This window comes from Scyliorhinus torazame, chromosome 2 (genome assembly GCF_047496885.1).
Source record: "Scyliorhinus torazame isolate Kashiwa2021f chromosome 2, sScyTor2.1, whole genome shotgun sequence".
NCBI lineage: Eukaryota > Metazoa > Chordata > Chondrichthyes > Carcharhiniformes > Scyliorhinidae > Scyliorhinus > Scyliorhinus torazame.
The window spans coordinates 58,363,062-58,385,520 of NC_092708.1; the positions used below are offsets into that span (position 1 = coordinate 58,363,062).

A 22,459-nucleotide genomic window follows, 5' to 3' on the forward strand; every position below is an offset into this window, starting at 1 on the left:
GTAATTTTAATCTGCGGTGTGACCAACTCACTGAATGTGCTATCCACAACTTCCTCAGCATCGCGGATGCTCCAAAGTGAATCCATCCGCAGCTCCAGAGTCGTCAAGCGGTCTAACAGGAGCTGCAGTTGGACACACTTCTTGCAGATGAAGGAGTCAGGGACACCAGAAGGGTCCCTGACTTGCCACATCTCACAAGAGGAACATGACACGGGTCTGAGCTCTCCTGCCATGACTTAAACCTGAAGTTAAATTTGAACTACACTACACAGCTAAGAGAAAGTCAAAGAGAGAAACATCACTTACCAGTCACAAGCCAATCACTTACCTGCTGGCTGTGATGTAATTGCTCCCGAGACTCCCTCACAGGTCTGTTTCTCTGCACCTCCTTAAGATGAGCACCAAATTCCCTTAACTAGTTAATTAATTTACTTAATTAATTGGATTTTTTTTTTTTTTTTTTTTGGAAACTCAACCCCAATCACCAAACTCCAAAAAAACACAGCCCTCACTCACCTCTTACCCGAACTCAGCCTTACCCAAACTCAGATACATATCTCCCCTAAACTTTCCTCCTCTTACCTTGAACCTGTGCCCCCTTGTAATTGAGTCTTCCACACGGGGGAAAATCTTCTGACTATTCACCTTGTCTATACCTCTCGTAATTTTGTTGACCTCAATCTGGTCTCCCCTCAGCCTCTGTCTTTCCAACGAAAACAATCCAAGATTTTTAAACCTCTCCTCATACCTAACAGGCATCATCCTGGTAAACTTCCTTTGCACTCTCTACAAAGCATTCATATCCTTCTGGTAGTGTGGTGAACAGAACTGCACGCAATATTCCAAATGTGGCCTAACTAAGGTTTCATACAATTGTAACATGACCAGCCAACTCTTGGACTCAATTTCACTGGCCGATGAAGGCAAGCATGCCGTATGGCTTCTTGAACACCTGATCCGCCTGCATTACCACTTTCATGGAATTGTGGACCTGAACGCTGAGATCCCTCTGTATGTCTCTGTATAATTTACACCTAAATTTGATCTTCCAAAATGCATCATCCCGCATTTGTCCAGATTGAACACCTGCCATTTCTCTACCCAACTGCCATTTCTCTGCCCAACTCTCCTATCTATCTATCCGGGTCGGAGAATAGCCAGGGGCGAGAATCCCGCCACACGGCAAAGTCATTTCCGCGCCAGCTGGCGGGGCACCAAAAGTCTTTCCCGCCAGCTGGCGCGGGCCTAGCCCCTCAAGGTGAGGGCTCGGCCCCTCAAGATGCGGAGAATTCCGCACCTTTGGGGCGGCGCAACGCCGGACTGATTCGTGCCATTTTTGGCTCCGGTCGGCGGACATCGCGCCGATTGCGGAGAATCCCGCCCCAGCTATCTTGGTGTCATCTGCAAACTTGCTAATCAGACCAACTACATTTTCCTCCAGACCATTTATACATATTCCAAACAACAGTGGTCCAAGCACTGATCCCTGTGGAACACCACCAGTCAAGATCTCCATTCTAAAAATCTCCCTTCCGCTGCTACTCTGTCTCCTGTTGCCAAGCCAGTTCTTTATCCATCATGCTAGCACACCCCAAATCCCAACGATTTTACCTTTTGTACCAGTCTGCATGAGGGACCTTGTCAAAAGCCTTACTGAAGTCCATGTAGATGACATCCACAGCCTTTCCCTCATCAATTCATTTTGTCACATCCTCAAAAAACTCTTATCAAAGTTGGTAAGTCCTTCCCCGAAAAAGCAATGTTGCCTATCACTAACAAGTCCATTCACTTCCAAATGTGAATAAATCTTGCACCTCAGTATCTTCTCCAACAGCTTCCACACCACTGACATCAGGTTCACTGGCCTATAATTACCTGGATTATCCTTGCTTCCCTTATTAAACAATGGGACAACATTGGCTATTCTCCAGTCCTCTGGAATCTTGCCTGTGGTCAAAGAAGAAGTAAAGATATCTGTTAAGGCCCCAGCTATTTCCTCTCTTGCCTCCCACAGTAACCTGGGATATATCCCATCTGGCCCAGGGACTTGTCTACCTTAATGTCTACCTGTGTGCAGGAGGGTTTCCTGACACAGTATATAGATAGGCCAACGAGAGGCAAGGCCGTATTGGATTTGGTACTGGGTAATGAACCAGGACAGGTGTCAGATTTGGAGGCAGGTGAGCACTTTGGTGACAGTGACCACAATTCGATTACGTTTACTTTCATGATGGAAAGGGATAAGTATATACCGCAGGGCAAGAGTTATATCTGGGGGAAAGGCAATTATGATGCGATGAGGCAAGACTTAGGATGCATCAGATGGAAAGGAAAACTGCAAGGGATGGGCACAGTGGAAATGTGGAGCTTGTTCAAGGAACAGCTACTGCATGTCCTTGATAAGTATGTACCTGTCAGGCAGGGAGGAAGTGGTCGAGCAAGGAAACCGTGGTTTACTAAGGCAGTCAAAGCACTTGTCAAGAGAAAGAAGGAGGCTTATGTAAAGATGAGACATGAAGGTTCAGTAAGGGCACTCGAGAGTTCCAAGTTAGCTAGGAAGGACCTAAAGAGAGAGCTAAGAAGAGCCAGGAGGGGACATGAGAAGTCTTTGGCAGGTAGGATCAAGAATAACCCTCAAGCTTTCTATAGATATGTCAGGAATAAAAGAATGACTAGGGTAAGAATAGGGCCAGTCAAGGACAGTAGTGGGAAGTTGTGCTTGGAGTCCGAGGAGATAGGAGAGGTGCTAAGTGAATATTTTTCGACAGTATTCACACAGGAAAAAGACAATGTTGTCGAGGAGAATACTGAGATTTAGGCTACTGGACTAGAAGGGCTTGAGGTTCATAAGGAGGAGGTGTTAACAATTCTGGAAAGGGTGAAAATAGATAAGTGCCCTGGGCCGGATGGGATTTATCCTAGGATTCTCTGGGAAGCTAGGGAGGAGATTGCTGAGCCTTTGGCTTTGATCTTTAAGTCATTTTTGTCAACAGAAATAGTGCCAGAAGACTGGTGGATCGCAAATGTTGTCCCCTTGTTCAAAAAGGGGAGTAGAGACAACCGCGGTAACTATACACCAGTGAGCCTTACTTCTGTTGTGGGCAAAATCTTGGAAAGGTTTATATAAGAGATAGGGTGTATAATCATCTGGAAAGGACTAATTTGATTAGACATAGTCAACACGGTTTCGTGAAGGGGAGGTCGTGCCTCACAAACCTTATTGAGTTCTTTGAGAAGGTGGCCAAACAGGTGGATGAGGGTAAAGCAGTTGATGTGGTGTATATGGATTTCAGTAAAATGTTTGATAAGGTTCCCCACGGTAGGCTACTGCAGAAAATACGGAAGCATGGGATTCAGGGAGATTTAGCAGTTTGGATCAGAAATTGGCTAGCTGGAAGAAGACAAAGGGTGGTGGTTGATGGGAAGTGTTCAGACTGGAGTCCAGTTACTAGTGGTGTACCACAAGGATCTGTTTTGGGGCCATTTTGTCATTTTTATAAATGATCTGGAGGAGGGCGTAGAAGGATGGGTGAGTAAATTTGCAGATGACATTAAAGTCGGTGGAGTTGTGGACAGTGCGGAAGGATGTTACGAGTTACAGAGGGACATAGATAAGTTGCAGTGCTGGGCTGAGAGGTGGCAAATGGAGTTTAATGCAGAAAAGTGTGAGGTGATTCATTTTGGAAGAAATAACAGGAAGACAGAGTACTGGGCTAATGGTAAGATTCTTGGCAGTGTGGATGAGCAGAGAGATCTCGGTGACCATGTACATAGATCCCTGAAAGTTGCCACTCAGTTTGAGAGGGTTGTTAAGAAGGCGTACGGTGTGTTAGCTTTTATTGGTAGAGGGATTGAGTTTTGGAGCCATGAGGTCATGTTGCAGCTGTACAAAACTCTAGTGCGGCCGCATTTGGAATATTGCGTGCAATTCTGGTCGCCGCACATTAGGAAGGATGTGGAAGCATTGGAAAGGGTGCAGAGGAGATTTACCAGAATGTTGCCTGGTATGGAGGGAAGATCTTATGAGGAAAGGCTGAGGGACTTGAGGCTGTTTTCGTTAGAGAGAAGAAGGTTAAGAGGTGACTTAATTGAGGCATACAAGATGATCAGAGGATTGGACAGTGAGTGCCTTTTTCCTCGGATGGTGATGTCTAGCACAAGGGGACATAGCTTTAAATTGAGGGGAGATAGATATAGGACAGATGTCAGAGGTAGGCTCTTTACTCAGAGAGCAGTAAGGGTGTGGAATGCCCTGCCTGCAACAGTAGTGGACTCGCCAACACTAAGGGTATTCAAATGGTCATTGGATAGACATATGGACGATAAGGGAATAGTGTAGATGGGCTTTCGAGTGGTTTCACAGGTCGGCGCAACATCGAGGGCTGAAGGGCCTGTACTGCATTGTAATGTTCTATGTTCTATGTTCTAATGCAGTTTAAGATATCCAACACTTCCTCCTTCATTATGCTGACATGCCCGAGAGTATTCACACACCCATCCCTAACCTCAACATCCATCATGTCCCTCTCCTTAGTGAATACCGATGCAAAGTACTCATTACAGATCTCACCCACGCATAATCACTGTGTCACCATGCCGCCCCATCAAATGGGAAAAAGGAAATAATTGATGAAGAAAACAAACAGCTTTTTTAGAAGACTGCATTATGTGGTCTTACATGGTTATGTCTGATGGAATAATTCTGATGGATATGTACCATGAGCCAAAGAGACCAGGCAGTCTTTGTTTATTAATAGATTGCCTAAGTTGCATGCTATCATTCCACTTCTAGAATTAATCTATTACAATTATTGGTATTGGCTTCCCTTTTGTCCTTGAGGATGGCTATTCTTTGTGTGTATATACAGACTCACCTGCTGTGTGTTCTAACATCGTCTGAAGGCAGAGTGCAGACCTGCATGGCTTTCAACTGGTCTGATTTTTTTGGGGGTGGGAGGGGAGCAGGAAACTTCCTGTGTTTCTCACCTAAAGTCCTGTTGAGCTCGCAACACCACCAGGTCGCCAAAGTGATTCTTTCTGGACCTTAATTCTGCACAGGGTTCACACTGTGTTAGGGCACGAGGAGGAAGTAGTCTTTCTACATGCTTATGTTTCCAGCGGACAGTTTTTAATCTCATCAAAACTGAACTACATGAATGTAGCTATGCCAAACATTTCTGTGAGTTTTCCCAGTTGGGTAGGTGACCTCCACATGATGCACAGTGTAACAAAGAGAAAAATTGATTGTAATGCAAGTCGTTACCATGCACTAGTTCTTCAATGTACTGGAGTCTAATTGCATGATTTTTCAAGATGAAGTGTAGTAAAAATGACTTCTCACCAGAAGGAGATGCAAGTTCACAGTTAGTCCATTCATCAACGCAGTTTCTTCCTTTTTAGCACCTGTGAAATAGAAAACTGTAAATACAGTATGCACTCTGTAAGACCTGGCTTTTGCTTCCATATCATGTTATACCATACCCTTTGTAACACTAGCATATTTTTCTTCAATACATTTAATATCGCTGCTACATTAAAATCACCAAACAATAATGACTGAATTTTAAACAGCTGGCAAACATCAATTGTTTCGAAAGTCATCTGCTTGACATAAACTAGCTTATGTTGTCCACATGCTAGGATTATGTATAAGAAATTGCATGCCTCCATTTTTCATGCAAATATAGGTCACAGAAAGGACCAAAATGATGTTGCCCTGATTCTATACCTTAAAGTCAAGAGGCTCTGCACCAGCAAGGCTGTCCTGCAATTGTGACACAAAGAACCCTAAGTGAATGACTAATTCTGTCATTAACAGATTCCTTGAGTTGCATACCAACGTTCCACCTCTAATTATTTAAATTATTGTTATTGGTTTCCCTTTTATCATCGAGGATGGCCATTCCACGAGTGTGTAGCCATCTGTTGTCAGTTCCAACATGGCTCTGGAAATTGAATGCAAACTTTTGCAACATCTTGGGCTAGAGCACGGGTCTATCCAGCCCAGCTTGATGCAGAGTCGCAACACAGTTGAAATTAACTTTGAATTTTAAAAATACCCAAAGTCTTTGGTCTTTGGCTGCCCAATAACTACAGTCACCAGGTTTGTAAATTTAAAGACAATTGGTTTAATTTCTAACCCCCCCCCCCGTTCTTTAACTCGCCCCACCATCAACCCCCCCCCCCCCCCCACACACACACACACAAAACAAACGAACACAGAGGGGAAAGAGGGGTGTCAAAAAGTACTAAAAGTAAAAGTTAAAGATTCTGTTTCAGATGGACGTCTTCCAGTTAGATGTTAGATTCTTACTGCAGTATAGGCCTACAGTTGGATGATACCTTTATCTTCCGTCTGCAATGGTTTTCACTGTAGACTAGTCAAGGACCTTTATCTTCCGTTTGCAATGGTTTTCACTGTAGACTTGTCAAGATCCAAAGATTTCTGACTTTAAACAGTAGGCAGTGGAGCAGAGAGAAAGAGCTGCTTCCAGCTTGTGGGTCCGGTGACATCCCTGTCAATTCACAGCAACAGCAAGGAGAGAGAGAGAGAGAGAGAGAGACACACACAGACAGCTTCCCCTTTCGGGGTCCAGTAGCTTTCTGCTGGGTACTCTGAAAACCCCACCTGGCAGGACCCAATCGCTGTCTGTTGCCAGGCAGGATGGTATCCTTGGCCAATCCATTGGCCAACACCCAACCAATCGAACCAATTCTCTCGGGTGCCATAAAGTCTGGGTTCTGCTGTTCAAAATCTAAAACCTGTTTTGGCACAGTGAGCTATTTTCAAACTTTTGAGTTCCTCACTTCCTCTGCTCAACTTAAAAGGTATGTTTCCATTAAGACCCATGTACCAAAACTGATAATGGCAAAAAAAACAGCAAAAACAGGAATCAACACGAAGACCTGCATGGCTTTCTGCAGGCAAGTGTGAGTTGTCTGATATTTGGGGGGGGAAGGGGCGGGGAACTGTCTGGTCTTCCTAGCTTGCCTTTTGTCTTTTAGCTGCCTGCATTCTTTGCAGTTTGAAGAAAATACCATCACTAATTGATTGTTGCCCCAGGATAATTCTTTCTTGTGCATTTTTCTCCAAGTGGATAAGCCATAATTTCCTGAGGCCAGCTTTCAAGGAGTTCTTGAAACATAACGTCAGCCTATTTCGCAGAGGATGCCCAAGTTTAAGCTGTGAATACATAACTGCCTTAGGGATTTTATCATCAGTCATATGTACTGCATCTCCGTACCACCAGAGCTGGGCTCTGATGTTGAGCGCTTCAATTTCAGACATTTCTGCACTTTGAAATATCTCACTATTGGACATTTTAACCTCCCATTTTATGTTCTGCATGCATCTTATGTGAAAGGAAGCTGAACTTCTTAATATGCCTGTACTATGACAGTTCTGTACACAGCAAGCATTGTTTTAAGTTTGCTATCTCGTTTTCTCCACAGTGTCTCGCATCAATGGGCAAATTTTGAACTTACTCTGGCAATTCTATTTGATATCTCACAGTCAATGGGGATTGTCCTTTCGAGAGAAGGAAGATAGTTTCAGATTTGTTTCAGTGATAGTTACAGAAGGTGGGGTCTGGTCAAAAGTTGGTGGAATATCTCTGCCTTCCTTGAACTAATGTTTAGTCCCGAGTCATCAGTTGGTTTTGAAAATAGTCCATGTATCTTTGAAAGCCATACTCACAGTGACCCGAGGACATAGTCATTAACAAACAGCAATTCCCAAATAATTAGCAACTATGATTTCTTAGTTGAGAATTTCAGTCATCTCAGGTTGAATAGATTGCAGTCCATTCTGTATTGGATGCATAATTCCACAATATTTTCATCAAATGCTCCAGAAAGATGACAGCAAATTTAAAGTGAAGAGTACAGGGGCCATGACACACCCCTGCTTCACAACACTTGTTTCATCAAAGGGGTTGGTGTATTATAGCCAGTGACTCTTGCCATCATTCCATCAGTAAATGCATCAGATGTACAGCTCTATTAGTACGTCCAAGTTTGACTGAGCCTTTCTTCAAGGCCTCTCTATTTACTGTGCCAAAGGCCTTCAGTGGACCAACAAAGGCTCAATGGTGTCCCATCTTTTGTGGCATTTCTCTCGTATTTTCCAAAGGGTGAAAATCATGTCACAATTTTACTCTTCGGCTCACCAGTCTGGCGAGTAGAATTTTCACTAAAATCCTGCCAACTATCATTCTTGTGTGGTTGTCACACACTGATTGTCATTTATCTTAATCCTCTGGTCACCACACTCCAGCGCCTGTTTGGATACACAGAGGGAGAATTCAGAATGCCCAATTCACCAAACAAATACGTCTTTTGGAATTGTGAGAGGAAACCGGAGCACCCGGAGGAAACCCACCCAGACATGGGGAGAACGTGCAGACTCCACACAGACAGTGACCCAAATGGGATTCAAACGCGGTACCCTGGCGCTGTGAAGCAACAGTGCTAACCACTGTGCTACTTATGAGTATGGGGAGAATGCCAGTCGTCTGTTGGCTCACCAGCTGAGATGGCAGGCTGCCTTCACTGAGATAATGCAGGTTAGGGACTCGAGTGGCGGGTTGGTTTCTGCACCAGAGCAGGTTAATGTGGTGTTTGAGGCTTTCTACTATGGGTTGTATAAGTCCGAGTCCCCCGAGGGTGGTTTATCAATGAAGCAATTTTTGGATGGGTTAAGCTTTCCAGAGGTGTAGCAGGAGAAAAAGCAGGAGGTGGCGATGCCGATAGGGCTGGTGGAGATCAGGAGCTGTATTCAGTTAATGCAGACGGGCAAAGCACCAGGTCCGGATGGGTTCCCCATTGAATTTTACAAAGTTTGCTGGCCAGTTGGTCTCAATTCTGTTGGATTCTGCTGGCCACACTGGTGCAAGCATCTATTTCCTTGATCCTGAAGAATCCCATGGAATGTGGATCGTATCCGCCTATTTCATTGCTAAACACTGACGCTAAGTTGTCGGCTAAAGCGTTGGTAATGCATTTGGAGTCCTGCCTACCTGGGGTGATCTCGGAGGAGCAGACTGGATTTCTAAAGTAACGGTAGTTGTCGCCCAATATTAGGAGATTGTTAAATGCTGTGTTGTCGCTTTCCTTAGGGACCAAGCCAGAGATGATTATTTTGGTGGACGTGGAGAAGACGTTCTATCGGGTTGAGTGGAGGTACCTCTTTGAGATCCTTGGACAGTTTGGTTTTGGGCCAAACTTAATTTCACGGATTAGGTTTTTGTATCGGGGCCCCCGACCCGCGTTAGTGTAAGTGCTATTGCCCTGAGCTTGGATTATTTCCAACTGAACAGGGGTACAAGGCAGGAGTATCTGTTTTCTCCATTTTTGCTTGCCTTAGCAATCAAGCCGCTAGCCATCTCTTTGAGGGTGTCTAACAGATGGAGGAGGATAGAGCATGGTGGGAGGGAGCACAGGGTGTACTTATATATGTGGATGATTTGTTACTATATATCATAGACCCATTCTCCGATATGGGGGAGTTAGTGGAGTTGCTCGGGAAGTTTGGTGCCTTTTCGGTGTACAAACTGAATCTGGAGAAGAGCGAATCTTTTCTAGTGAACCTCCGGGTAGGGGAGTTGATCTGGGGAGGCTGTCGTTTCATCCGGCCAAGACTAACTTCTGGTATCTAAGAATTCAGGTGGCCCATGACTGGGCCTCGCTCCATCAACGTTTCTAGTCTGGTGGATGGGGTGAAGGGCGATTTGAAAAGGTGGGCTGCCCTCCCTCTGGACCTTAGCAGACGGTGAAGATGAATATTCTCCCAAGGTTTTTCTTTTTGTTCCAGTATCTCCCAGTCTTCTTCCCAAGGCTTTCTTTTACAGAGTTAATAAATTGATGTCTATTTTTGTTTGGGCTTAAAAGATTCCTCGGGTTAGTAGGACTTTTTGTAAATGAATAGGCAATCGGGGGGGGGGGGCGGGGGGGGGGGCTCGGAAGGGGTGGCAGTTGGTGCTTGACACCACCTAATCTGTTCCGTTATTACTGGGCAGCAAATATTTATATGGTGCGGGGTGTTTTAAGGATCCAGATTCAATATGGGGGCAGATAGAGGAGCATAGGGTTGAGTTTGAGGGCCCTGGCTACTGCACCACTCCCATTTTCCCCTGCTAGATTTGCTTCGAACCTGGTGGCGGTGAGGATTTGGAATCAGTTTTGGCAGCATTTTAAACAAACTGGATTCCATGTAACTGCTGGCTCCGATCTGCAGGATCCATGGGCGGGATTATCCGAGCCAAAATCGTGATCGGTGCGGGGGCGGAGAATGGGCGTCAAACCTGAAACTCGGGCCGATGCCGCTCCAGCGAATCGCGCATGCATGCACGCAGTCTATGCAGCGTGGGCCGTGGGTCATTGACAGAGGCCCCCGCAGCGATTCTCCGACGTAAACTGGCTGAGTTCCCAATGGCGTGGTTCTAACCATGTTTTGCCTGTCCGGAACGGCCAGTGGCAGCTGCGGAGTCAGTCCGTGGCCGCTCTGGTGGAGGGTGGGGGGGATCCTTCACCGGTGGGGGGGGGGCCTCACAGACGGCCAGGCTGTTGATCGAGGGCCACCGATCCGCGGGTGCACATGATCACGGGGGGGGGGGGGGGGGGGGGTGGCTGGCCAATTATTTTGGTTCCGGTCCGCGGTGTGGATCCACCATGTCGCGTGGGGCGGCCGGAAGTGCAGGGCCTCGTATTGGCAGCCGGAGCTGCGAGGACCATTCCTGGGCCCTGCTAGCCCCCTTCAGGTAGGAAAATTACTCTGGACTTTATTCAAGAAAGTCCAGAGTGATTCACCAGCGTTTGACGCTGGCGTGGGGACATAGCCCCATTGTTGGAGAATCACGCCCCATAGGTTTGTGCCATTTGGTTGAGATTCATCATTTAAGGCATGGGAGTAGGAGGGGTTGGAGAGGTTTAGGGACATGTTTCTGGGGGAGGGTTCGCCCATCTGTACTGGGGTAAGGAACTGTCGCCTTTATCAAGTAGCATTTGTATGTTCCGAGAAGCTATGTAGACTTCCCATTTATTCTTCTTGTGTCACCCGCAATATAAAGTAGAATGTGAATTCTAAATGCATGCATTTTGGGAGAAAACAGGACTTGTGTGAAGGCGTCTGTAAGATGTGCAAACAAGAAACTCCTGAGCCGGAGTTGATTCCAGTGGAGCTGGATTGCGCTTAACCAGGTCCACTCTCTCAGTTCTGCACATCTGTTCCCAATGGCTTGAGAAGTCCAGTTTTGTAAGGGCCACGAAGAATCCAGCACGAGTTTTAAGGATACAAAGTAATAACATTTATTTACTATAACATATATACATAACAGTAACTTCCCTTGCTACATACTCCTTCCTGCTGGTTCCTGAACTGGCCAGCTTTATTTATACTAGGAGTTTACTAGTGGTTTCTCCGCCCCCCTCATTGGGGAAGCTCATACTCCCACAGGATTGTGGGATAGTCATTAGTCCCCAGCCAATGGTAAGTAGGCAGGTTATAACATCCAGTCGACTGGAGATGGGGTTGACAGCAATGGATGCTCTGCAGCACCTTCTGCGTCCATGCTGATTCAATTTATAGCTGTTAACAGAGCTGTGCTGCGATGCTTTGAGCACCTGTGAAGCATCTGTCAAAGCAGGTTTTGTTCCCCCTTGCAGTTGAGAAATGGTAGTTACAGAGAGGCATCCGTTCTCACATGTGGACACCAGCCCACATGCTCCCCTCAGTTGGTTTGGCCTGTGGACAGCTACCTGGATGTGACCACTGACATGAACAAGCAGCTACTTGTAATCACAGGTGAGAACTGTGTTAGTGTGGAGGACCAAGTGCAGTTATCTGTCTGGCTGTGAAGCAGGCGATGAAGCAGACTCCTGCAGAGGGACACCTCTGAAACACACTCCCACACCCCAATATTTTTAAATTTGTGGTTGAATCTGCACAGCTATACTGTGTTGTGCGGAATCAGATTTTTTTTTTAAATTAAAAGACTACTGGATCTGTCATTGGCATGACACTGAACTATTCTATATCACTCCCATCTTCAATAATGAATTATTTGTTAATCATTAATGGGACATCTTATTCCAGAATCTTGGCACAATTTGTGCTTCACTATAATGCTTCTTATAACGGCAGCTGGAATAGACTGTCTGAATTTTATTATCTGACAGTGCGAGAGAAAAACAGATTACAGATCATTTGAAAACACATCCCTTGCAAATTTTATCCTTTAACTCAAAACATTTTTTTCCGATGTGAATTAATTTGACTGAGCAATTTTCACTGGATAGCATGATGGTTAGCAAAGCTTTCAGGATAAATCACAACTTTTGACTGCTAACAAAAGGTTTCATAAAATGCATTTGAAACAGCAATTACATCCATTTCATATCTATCTGGCACACATCTCTTCATTCCATTAAAAGAATGCTGAAAAATGACATGTGCACATCCTACCATTTCAAATTTTATGGTCACTGCAATGTCAATTGATATATTTAATTCACTATATCTAGTATGACATATCGCCAAAGAGGGTGCAGAAAGCTTTGAGAGGGGAAGGGGAACAACAAAGAGGTCAGGATGAGACTCGTGATAGGTGCAAGCTTGGAGGGCCGAAGGGCATGATCCTGTGCTGTATTGTTCTTTGTTCTTTGTTATTATGGGGTCCACGTGCAAATCAATAATGTAGGATAAAGTTTGAGATCCTGCAGTCAAGCGTTTCAATGGGTTAGGAAGGGATTTAAAAACCAGGACCTCAAAAAGTAATCATTGTTGGATTACTCCCAATGCCACACTCTTGTAAGCAAAGGAAGAGTAGGATAAGTCAGGATTTGTAACCAGATAAATGGTGCAGGTAGGAGGGATTCCGATTGCTGGGCATTGGGATGGATTCTGGGGCAAGAGGGATCTGTTCAAGGTGGATCTGTTCAAGGGCTCGGGACAAAGTCCTTGCAGGGAGGTTAACTAGAGCTGTCAGGGGAAAAATTCAACTAATTTGGCATGGCATCAGGATGAAACATGAGAAAGGAGAATAAAGCGCATTGAGGACAAAGAGAGGCAGATAGCACAAGATGGCAATGACAGAGAGCTGGCTCAAAGAATGGGAGGATTGGGATTCTGAACACAAAATATCTAGGAATGGTACGGAAAAGAAGGGAGAAAGAGGACAAGGGGATTCTCCCAGTAATGATCACAGAAACTATTACTGAACTCAAAAAGGATGGTGCAATTCAAAAACTGGTAGACAAAACATGAACTGAACAGGAAGCTTTTATGGAGAAGATAGTTCGGGTATGGAGTGGACTCATTGCCTCAAGAAGGAAAGGAAGGATATCCAAAGCTGCCGTTCGCTGGGTAGCTAAAAATAAAGAAATTAAAATGAAACAGAAAAAAAGATCATTGCTAAATCATTGCTCACAATGCAGTTGAAAACCAGGCTAAACACAGAAGAGATCTAAAAATAAAATGTGAGGAGCAAAAGGACATTGTGAGAATAGATTCGCAACTAACACAAAATGGGACCCGAAGGCTTTCCACAAACATATAAACAATAAAAGGATAGTCAAAGGCATGGTTGGAATTTATTTGGAACAATTAAAAATTATATGGAGACCGAAGGCACGTGGGAAGAGTTCTGCCAATGTAGAATTAAAGGAGGCGGTACTAGCATTATTGGATAGGATAAAAATAACTAAAGAACGGATACTTATAAGGTTGGCAGTTGCAGACGCATTGGTCACAATCTTTCAATGCTTCTTACGATATGAGAGAGGTGTCAAAGCACTGGGGGATTGAAAATGTTGCACCACTTTTGGAGAGGTTTGAAGACTGTGGTCAGGTTAATGTTGCGCATATGAATGTTCAAAAGGAATTTTACCAAACCAGCACGTAATGCTGTTATTAAAAAGAGCTTGTTAGCAAAATTAAAGAGTAAAGGAGCAGAATTACAGGGACAGCTGGGATGCAAAATTGGCTCAAGTGCAGAAAACAGAGGGCAGTGGGGCATAGTCAATGTTCAGGCTGGAGATACGCATGCAATGGTGTTTGCCAGAGGATTGTATTGGGACCATTGTTCTTTTTGATGTGATCAATGACCTGGACTTGGATGTACAGAGCAAAAATATCAATCCTAGAATCTCTACAGTGGAGAAGGAGGTCTTTCAGCCGATCGAGTCTGCACCAAACCTTCGAATGAGCATTCTACCCTTGCCTGCTCCCCCTATCCCTGTAACCCCATAAACTAACCTGCACATCCCTAGACCATAAGGGGCAATATATCATGGCCAATCCACCAAAGCTGCACATCATTGAACTGTGGGACGAAAGCAGAGCACCCAGAGGAAACCCACGCAGACACGGGGACAACGTTGGAAACTGCACACAGTCACCCAATGTTGGAATTTAACCCAGGTTCCTGGCGCTCTGAGACAGCAGTGGAAGCAGATTCAACAATAAAATTCAAAGAAAATTAGGCAAACACCTGAATGCCAAAAAGTTACAGGACTATGGGGAGACAGTGGCATTGTGGTATTGTCATTGCACTAGTAATCTAGTGACCCAGCATAATGATCTGGGGACCCGGGTTCCAGCCCACCAAGGCAGGTGATGGAATTTAAACTCAATAAAATACCTGGAATTAAAGGTCTAATGATGACCATGAAACCATTGTCGATTGCTGTAAAGACCCATATGGTTCACTAATGTCCTTAGAGAAGGAATCATAGAATCTACAGTGCAGAAGGAAGTCATTCGGCCCATCGAGTCTGCACCGGCCCTTGGAAAGCGCACCCTACTTAAGCCCACACCTCCACCTTATCCCTGTAACCCCACCCAACCTTTGGTTTGGACATTAAGGACAATTTAGCATGGCCAATCCACCTAACGTGGAAATCCTTGGAGTCACCGTGCTGCCCCAGAATTTACAATGTAGTAGAAGGCCATTCAGCCCATTGAGTCTGTACCAGCCTTTGGAAAGAGCACCATACTTAAGCCTCCACCCCATCCCCGTAACCAGGTAACCCCACCAAACCTTTTTTTTTGTACACTAAGGGCAATTTATCATGGCCAATCCACCTAACCTGCACATCTTTGGACTGCAGGAGGAAACCGGAGTACCGGAGGAAACCCATGCAGACACGGGGAGAACGTGCAGACTCCGCACAGACAGTGACCCAAGCCGGGAATCGAACCTGGGACCCTGGAGCTGTGAAGCAACAGTGCTAACCACTGTGCTAAACGTGCCGCCTGGCACGGTGGCACAGGAAATCTGCCATCCTTACCTGGTCAGGCCTATATGATACTCCAGATGCACAGCAATGTGGTTGACTCTTAAATGCCCTCTGAAATAGCCTAGCAAGCCACTCAGTTATATTCGACCACGGTATCGACCCAGGTACAGGAAACAACAACGACAAACCCAGCCCTGCCAACCCTGCGAGTCCTCCTTACTAACATCTGGAGGCTTGTACCAAAGTTGCGGTAACTGTCCCACAGACTAGTTGAGCAACAGCCTGACATTGTCTGTAAGGTATGATTCTGTGAGTATGACTATGCCCCAGACATCACTACCACCATTCCTAGGTATGTCCCGTCTCACCGGCACAACAGACCCAGCAGAGATGGCAGCACAGTGGTATAAAGTCAGGAGGTAGTTGTCCTGGGAGTTCGCAACATCAACTCTGGACCCCATGAAGTCTCGTGGCTTCAGGTTAAACGTGGGTAAGGAAACTCCCTGCTGATTACCGCGTACCATCAGCTGATGGATCAGTACTCCTCCATGTTGAACATCACTTGGAGGAAGCACTGAGGGTGGCAAGGGCGCAGAATATGCTCTGAGTGGGGGACTTCAATATCCATCATCATGAGTGGCTTAGACGTACCACCACAGACCAAGCTGGCCAAGTCCTAAAAGACATACCTGCTGGACTGGGACTGCAGCAGGTGGTGAGGGAACCAATAAGAGGGAAAAACATACTTGACCTCATCCTCACCAATCTTATAATAATAATAATAGTAATAATAATCGCTTATTGTCACAAGTAGGCTTCAATAAAGTTTTCTGCTGCAGATGCATCTGTCCATGACAGTATCAATAGAGGTGACCACCGCACAGTCCTTGTGGAGACAAAGTCCCGTCTTCACATTGAGGATACCCTCCATCGTGTTGTGTGGCACTACCACTGAGCTAAATTGGATAGATGTCGAACAGATCTGGCAACTAAAGACTGGGCATTCATGAGGCGCTGTGGGCCATCAGTAACAGCAGAATTGTATTCAACCACAATCTGCAACCTCATGGTCTGGCATATCTCCCATTCTACCATTACCACCAAGTCAGGGGATAAACCCTGGTTCAATGAAGAGTGCAGGAGAGCATGCCAGGAGCAACATCAGGCATAACAAAACATGAGGTGTCGGCCTGGTGAAGCTACAACACAGGACTACCAAACAGCGTAAGCAGCAAGTAATAGGCAGAGCTAAGAGGCTCCACAATGAATGCATCAGATCTAAGCTCTGCAGTCCTGCCACATTCAACCGTGAATGGTGGTGAGCAGCTAAACAACTCACTGGAGGAGGAGGCTCCACAAATATCCCCATCCTCAATGATGGAAGAACCCAGCATCTATGTGCAAAAGACAAGGCTGAGGCATTCGCAACAATCTTCAGCCAGAAGTGAGGAGTGGATGATCCATCTCGGTCTCCTCCGGATGTCTCCAGTGAGGTGTTAGGCAGGTCGGTTCGGTGTGGACTGCACTTGATGTGGATGGCGTGGTCCCCCACGGTGGAGAGAAATAGAGCGATCTTTTTGGCATCCGATGCTGCTTCGAGGACGGAGGCCTCGATGTACCAGAGGAACTTTTGCTTGAAAAGCTTCCAATTTGCGCCGAGGTTGCCGGAGATGCAGAGCTGCGGAGCAGGCTGGATGTTTTCCATGTCACCGGATGGCTGCTTGCTAGTCAATGCTGATTCACTCGAGGTAGGTCCATCAATTTTCAGTATCACTCCGTAGTACCATGATGTGTTAGGCAGGTCGGTTCGGTGTGGACTGCACTTGATGCAGTGATGCGAGAAACAGACTTCTAACACTGTAGAAGATCCAACACGGTTTTATTGAACGATAGAACTAACATACATAGTTAATTGTGGGTCGACACTATACTGAACTGACTGGAGACCTTGTACTAGCCTGACCAGACTTACGAGCTACCGCATGGTGTTTGCACTGTGCTAGCTCGTGGACGCAGACTGTCTCAGTGGCTGGGTCCAGAGAGAGCGGGAAACGTAGTGCCCTCTGGCTTTATAGTGGTGGTGGCCTGTCTGGTGATTGGCTGCACTGTGATGTGTGCTGACTGGTCATCCTGTGTGTCAATCACTGCCTGTCTGCACTTCATTATATACATGCGTGGATATTGTGACATCCAGGAATACAGATGTCAGTCTTCAGCCAATACGATTCAGACCACATGATATCAAGAAAAGGCTGAAGGCACTGGATACTGCCAAGGCTATGAGCCTTGACAATATCCCGGCAATAGTACTGAAGACTTGTGCTCCAGAACTTGCCGCACCCCGAGCCAAGCTGATCCAGTAAAGCTACAACACTGGCAACTACCCGACAATGTGTTAATTGTCCAGGTGTGCCTATACACAAGAAACAGGACAAATCCAACACAGCCAATTACAGCCCTATCAGTCCATTCTCAATCATCAGCAAAGTGATGGAAAGAGTCATCAGCAGTGCTATCAAGCGGCACTTACTCAGCAATAACCTGCTCACGGACGCTCAGTTTGGGTTCCTCCAGGGTCACTCGGCTCTTGACCACATTACAGCCTTGGTTCAAACAGGGAAAAAAGAGCTGAATGCCAGAGGTGAGGAGTTAGTGACTGCCCTTGACATTAAGGCAGCATTTGACCGAATATGGCATCAAGGAGCCCCAGCTAAAATGGAGTCAATGAGAATCGGAGCTAAACTTTCTGCTGGTTGGAGTCATACCTGACACAAAGTAAGATGGTTGTGGTGGTTGGAGGTCAATCATCTCAGCTCCAGGACATCACTGCAGGGGTTCCTCAGGGTAGTGTCCTAAGCTCAACAGTCTTCAGCTGCTTCATCAATGACCTCCCATGAGAAGTGGGGATGTTTGCAGATGACTGCACAATGTTCAGCACCATTCACTACTCCTCAGGTAATGAAGCAGTCCATGTCCAAATACAGCAAGACCTGGACAATATCCAGGCTTGGGCAGACAAGTGGCAAGTTATATTCGTGCCACACAAGTGGCGGGCAATGACCATCTCCTACAAGAGAGAATATAACCAGCACCCCTTGATATTCAACGGCGTTACCATCCCTGAATCCCCCATAATCAACATCCTGGGGGTTACAATTGATCAGAAACTTAACTGGACAAGCCACATTAATACTGTGGCTACCAGGGCACATCAAAGGCTAGGAATCCTACGGCGAGTAAATCACATCCTGATCCCCCAAAGCCTGTCCATCATCTGCAAGGTACAAGTCAGGAGTGTAATGGAATACCCTCCACTTCCCTGGATAAGTACAGCTCCAACAACACTCAAGAAGTTTGACATCATCCAGGGCAAAGCAGCCCGCTTGATTGCTCCCCCTTCCACAAACATTCAAACCTTCCACCACCAATGAACAGTGGCAGCCACGTATACCATCTACAAGATGGAGCTCTAGAGGTGGAGATGGTTAACAGCTTCAAATTGCTAGGTGTGCACATCACCAAAAATCTGTCCTGGTCCACCCACGTCGACACTGCCACGAAGAAAGCACAACAGGGTCCATACTTCCTCAGGAAACTAAGGAAATTTGACATGTCCACATTGACTCTTATCAACTTTTACAGGTGCATCATAGAAAGCAGCCTATCTGGCTGCATCACAGCCTGGTATGGCAACTGCTCGGCCCAAGACTTAAAAAAATAACTCTCTTGCCGCGGCCTCCTTAAATCGCCCTGATCAGCCTGACTTGCTTATTAACGGGCTTGTGCTTACCAGCACAAATCCGGCAGCCTGGACCTGCTGCAGTCAATGGGCGTGACTCAGTGGCTTCGTCCTGCCCAACTTTGTTTTGGGATGAGGCCATTGAATCTCACTCAAAAATATCTTGCACGATCAGGATACTACTGGGCATGATTGAGATCTGCATATTTAAATTGTCCATTAAGCCATTCAGTACATATCCACACAAATTTGGACCAGTTGTAACGGCACCTGCGGTTGTTCTCCAGGCCAATGGAGATCCCCAATGGTGGTCGGGGACAGGGCAGGGTGGCATCCTGGTACTCCCTCTAGCTCCTCGGCACTGGCAGACTGGCACCTTAACGCTGCCACCTAGGTACTGCCTGAGTGCCTGGGCAGTACTGCCTGGGTGCCTCGGCAGCGCTGCCAGGCTGGAAGGGCACTGTCAGGGTGCCAGGATGGCAGTGCACATGCCAGGGTTGGGTCCGGCCCGGGTCGGGGGGTGGGCTGGGGGCTTGCCCAGAAGAGATGGGGTGAGGGGGGGGTCTTGAAGACCCTAAAAGAGGTACATTGGGTGAAGTGGAGGTGTCCGGAGGCTGCGGTGGGATGCTGGGTGGCGGGGGGGCGGGGAGTGGGGGATCAGGGTTGCTTTTAAAAATGGCACCCCGATCCGTGAGCAGTCTTCCTGCTGGGCTGGGCTCACGAGTGCAGGGGAATTTCTCGGCAAGGCGAAAAACAACAGCAAATTGCATTTGAATAGCGGGGTCTTTCTCAGCGCTGCAGGCACCAAGAAACACCCTACTCAATGCACCGTTCCGAGAACATTAACTCAAGTCAATGGAATTGCATCCAGTACCTCCATGAATACTGTATCTGTCATAATATCCACGCATGTATATAATGAAGTGCAGACAGGCAATGATTGACACACAGGATGACCAGTAAGCACACATTACAGTGCAGCCAATCACCAGACAGGCCACCACCACTATAAAGCCAGCGGGCACTACGTTTCCCGCTCTCGGGACCCAGCCACTGAGACAGTCAGAGTCCATGAGCTAGCACAGTGCAAACACCATGCGGTAGCTAGTAAGTCTGGTCAGGCTAGTACAAGGTCTCCAGTTAGTTCAGTATAGTGTCGACCCACAGTTAAATATGTATGTTAGTTCTATCGTTCAAAAAAAAACGTGTTGGATCTTCTACAGTGTTAGAGGTCTGTTTCTCGCATCACTGCATCAAGTGCAGTCCACACCGAACCGACCTGCCTAACACATCAGTATCGTTCAACAACCAAGGTGTAGGTGGTAAATTAGATGGACCTTGGTCTTGTCTTGCCCCAATTTGCTATGTTGTGACTAAGCAACAGTTTTGGCAAAGGTCTTAAGAACACAAAATCATATGAAATAGCACAGGCTTAGACTATTTGGCTCCATTGCTAATCTTTTGCTTCAATTGCACTTTCCTGCTCATTCACCATTATCCATGGTTTCCTGAGGCACCAAAACTGTCTCAGTCTATCTCAGTCTTCAACATACTCAATAATGGAGCATCCACAACCCTCTGGCATAGAGACTTCCAAAATGTTACAACCCTCCGAGTTAAGAAATATCACCTCAATCCAGTCTTAAAAGATCAGTCCCTTATCCTAAGAATGTGCTTTTTGTTCTAGATTCCCTAGCCAGGGGTAGCAACCTCTCAGTCTTTACCCTGCCAAGTCCTTTCAGAATCTTGTATGTTTCTTTGGGAGTTTAAAAAAATTAATTTACAGAATATGGGAGTCGCTGATTATGCCAGCATTTATTGCCCATCCCTGTTTGCTCTTCAGAAGGTGATAGTGAGTTGCCTCTTGGATCGCTACAGTCCTTGAGGTGTAGATACACCCACTGTGCTGTTAGGGCGGAAGTTCCAGGATGTTGTCCCAGCGACAGTGAAGGAACGGTGATATATTTCCAAGTCAGAGTGGCGAGTGAGTGCTTTAGAGCAATGAAAAATTCTGCTCCACGTTTACACGAATATAGATCAACATTTTTGTGGCAATCTCTAATAAATGTCCAGGCCGCAAGTAGACCTGATTACCCCGAACTGTGCAGCCTCTGGTCAGCACAGCTCAGTTTTGAGAAGTAATCTCAAACTTGCCTTTATCTAGAAACCTATACTGAAGCGTTTATCAAATTAATAGGAGGTACATGTTCAGCATATTGAAGACTTAGGTGTTTCTTTTAGACCTGGAAAATTATTTTCTAGGCTATAATGCATTAAAAAGATTCAAAATCAGTGAATTACATTCAGATTATATTTCTATTATGATGGTTGCAGCATTTGCTGTATCAGTTGCTGTATCATAAATGTTGCCATTGGTTTGTTGTAAATTTTCAAATAATATGTTTCTCCAGTGCTGCTGGCAAACACCACATTTGAATTTGTTTTGGAAGGTAGCATAGCTGCTCTCATTTCTTCTACATGTCTAAATATGATTTTTAAGCCACAGTGAAATGGTTATGAACTCAGCTAGTTTGCTGGAAGACCAAATAATTTTTCAGTAGGCACTCTGAAATCAAGAAGATTGCAAATAGCCACACAAAAAGGACTGGTTTAGCACAGTGGGCTTAACAGCTGGCTTGTAATGCAGAACAAGGCCAGCAGCGTCGGTTCAATTCCCGTACCGGCCTCCCCAAACAGGCGCCGGAATGTGGCGACTAGAGGCTTTTCACAGTAACTTAATTGAAGCCGACTTGTGGCAATAAGCGATTATTATTAAACTATTGGCTGGATTTTTTTGGCCATTCCCATCAACGGGATCTTCCAGTCGCAACAGCCCCGCTAAAGGTTCCAGGGTGGTGGAAGGTGTAAATGACGGGAAGCCCCATTGACAGCAACGGGACACTACGATCCCGCTACTGGTCAATGAAGGGCCACCTCCGCCACCACAAAACACGCCGTGGGGAAGGGGTGGCGTATCCCACCCGATACCTCCAGAGAAACTCAAAGAAGGTAAGCTTTTCCTGGAGATCATGGGGGGAGGGATTCATTGTCAGAATGTCAGAGCAGTGTCATCAACAGGTTTTATTTTTTCCAATCACAGAAGTTGCGAATAAGAGCACACACTGTAAAATTAAGCAAAAAAATAACTTTGCAACAATTAACATAATAAAACATCCCTAGTTACATAAGAGATGATTAGCACAGTGTGACACCAGGTCACATAGGCGGCATTAGAACAGGTGACAATAAATTTGGTCAAAAGGTAGATGGTAAGTCGAACTTTAAAAACTAAGATGGAGATGGAGGCAGATTGAGTTTATGGAAGGAATTCCAAAGCTCAGAGCCTAGGTATATGAAGTTAGAGCCACCAATTGTGGAGCTTTGACAATGCCCAAAGGGCTAGCATTGGATGAGAAGAGAGACCACAAAGGGCTGGAGGAGGTTACAAAGATAGGGTGACATGGAGGTAAACAAGGGTGATAATTT

At 45.9% G+C, this 22,459-nt stretch overlaps 1 protein-coding gene across 5 annotated transcripts in view; it reads right to left on the reverse strand.

Moving 5' to 3' along the window:
- The window catches only part of kynu (kynureninase), a 288,595-nt gene that overhangs the window by 144,267 nt on the left and 121,869 nt on the right, over window positions 1-22,459 (reverse strand). For all 5 annotated transcript variants that reach the window (XM_072471682.1, XM_072471700.1, XM_072471709.1 and 2 more), the window contains one exon: window positions 5,342-5,403. In XM_072471682.1, the coding sequence (XP_072327783.1) occupies window positions 5,342-5,403 (62 nt within the window). The remainder of the gene's footprint in view (window positions 1-5,341; window positions 5,404-22,459) is intronic.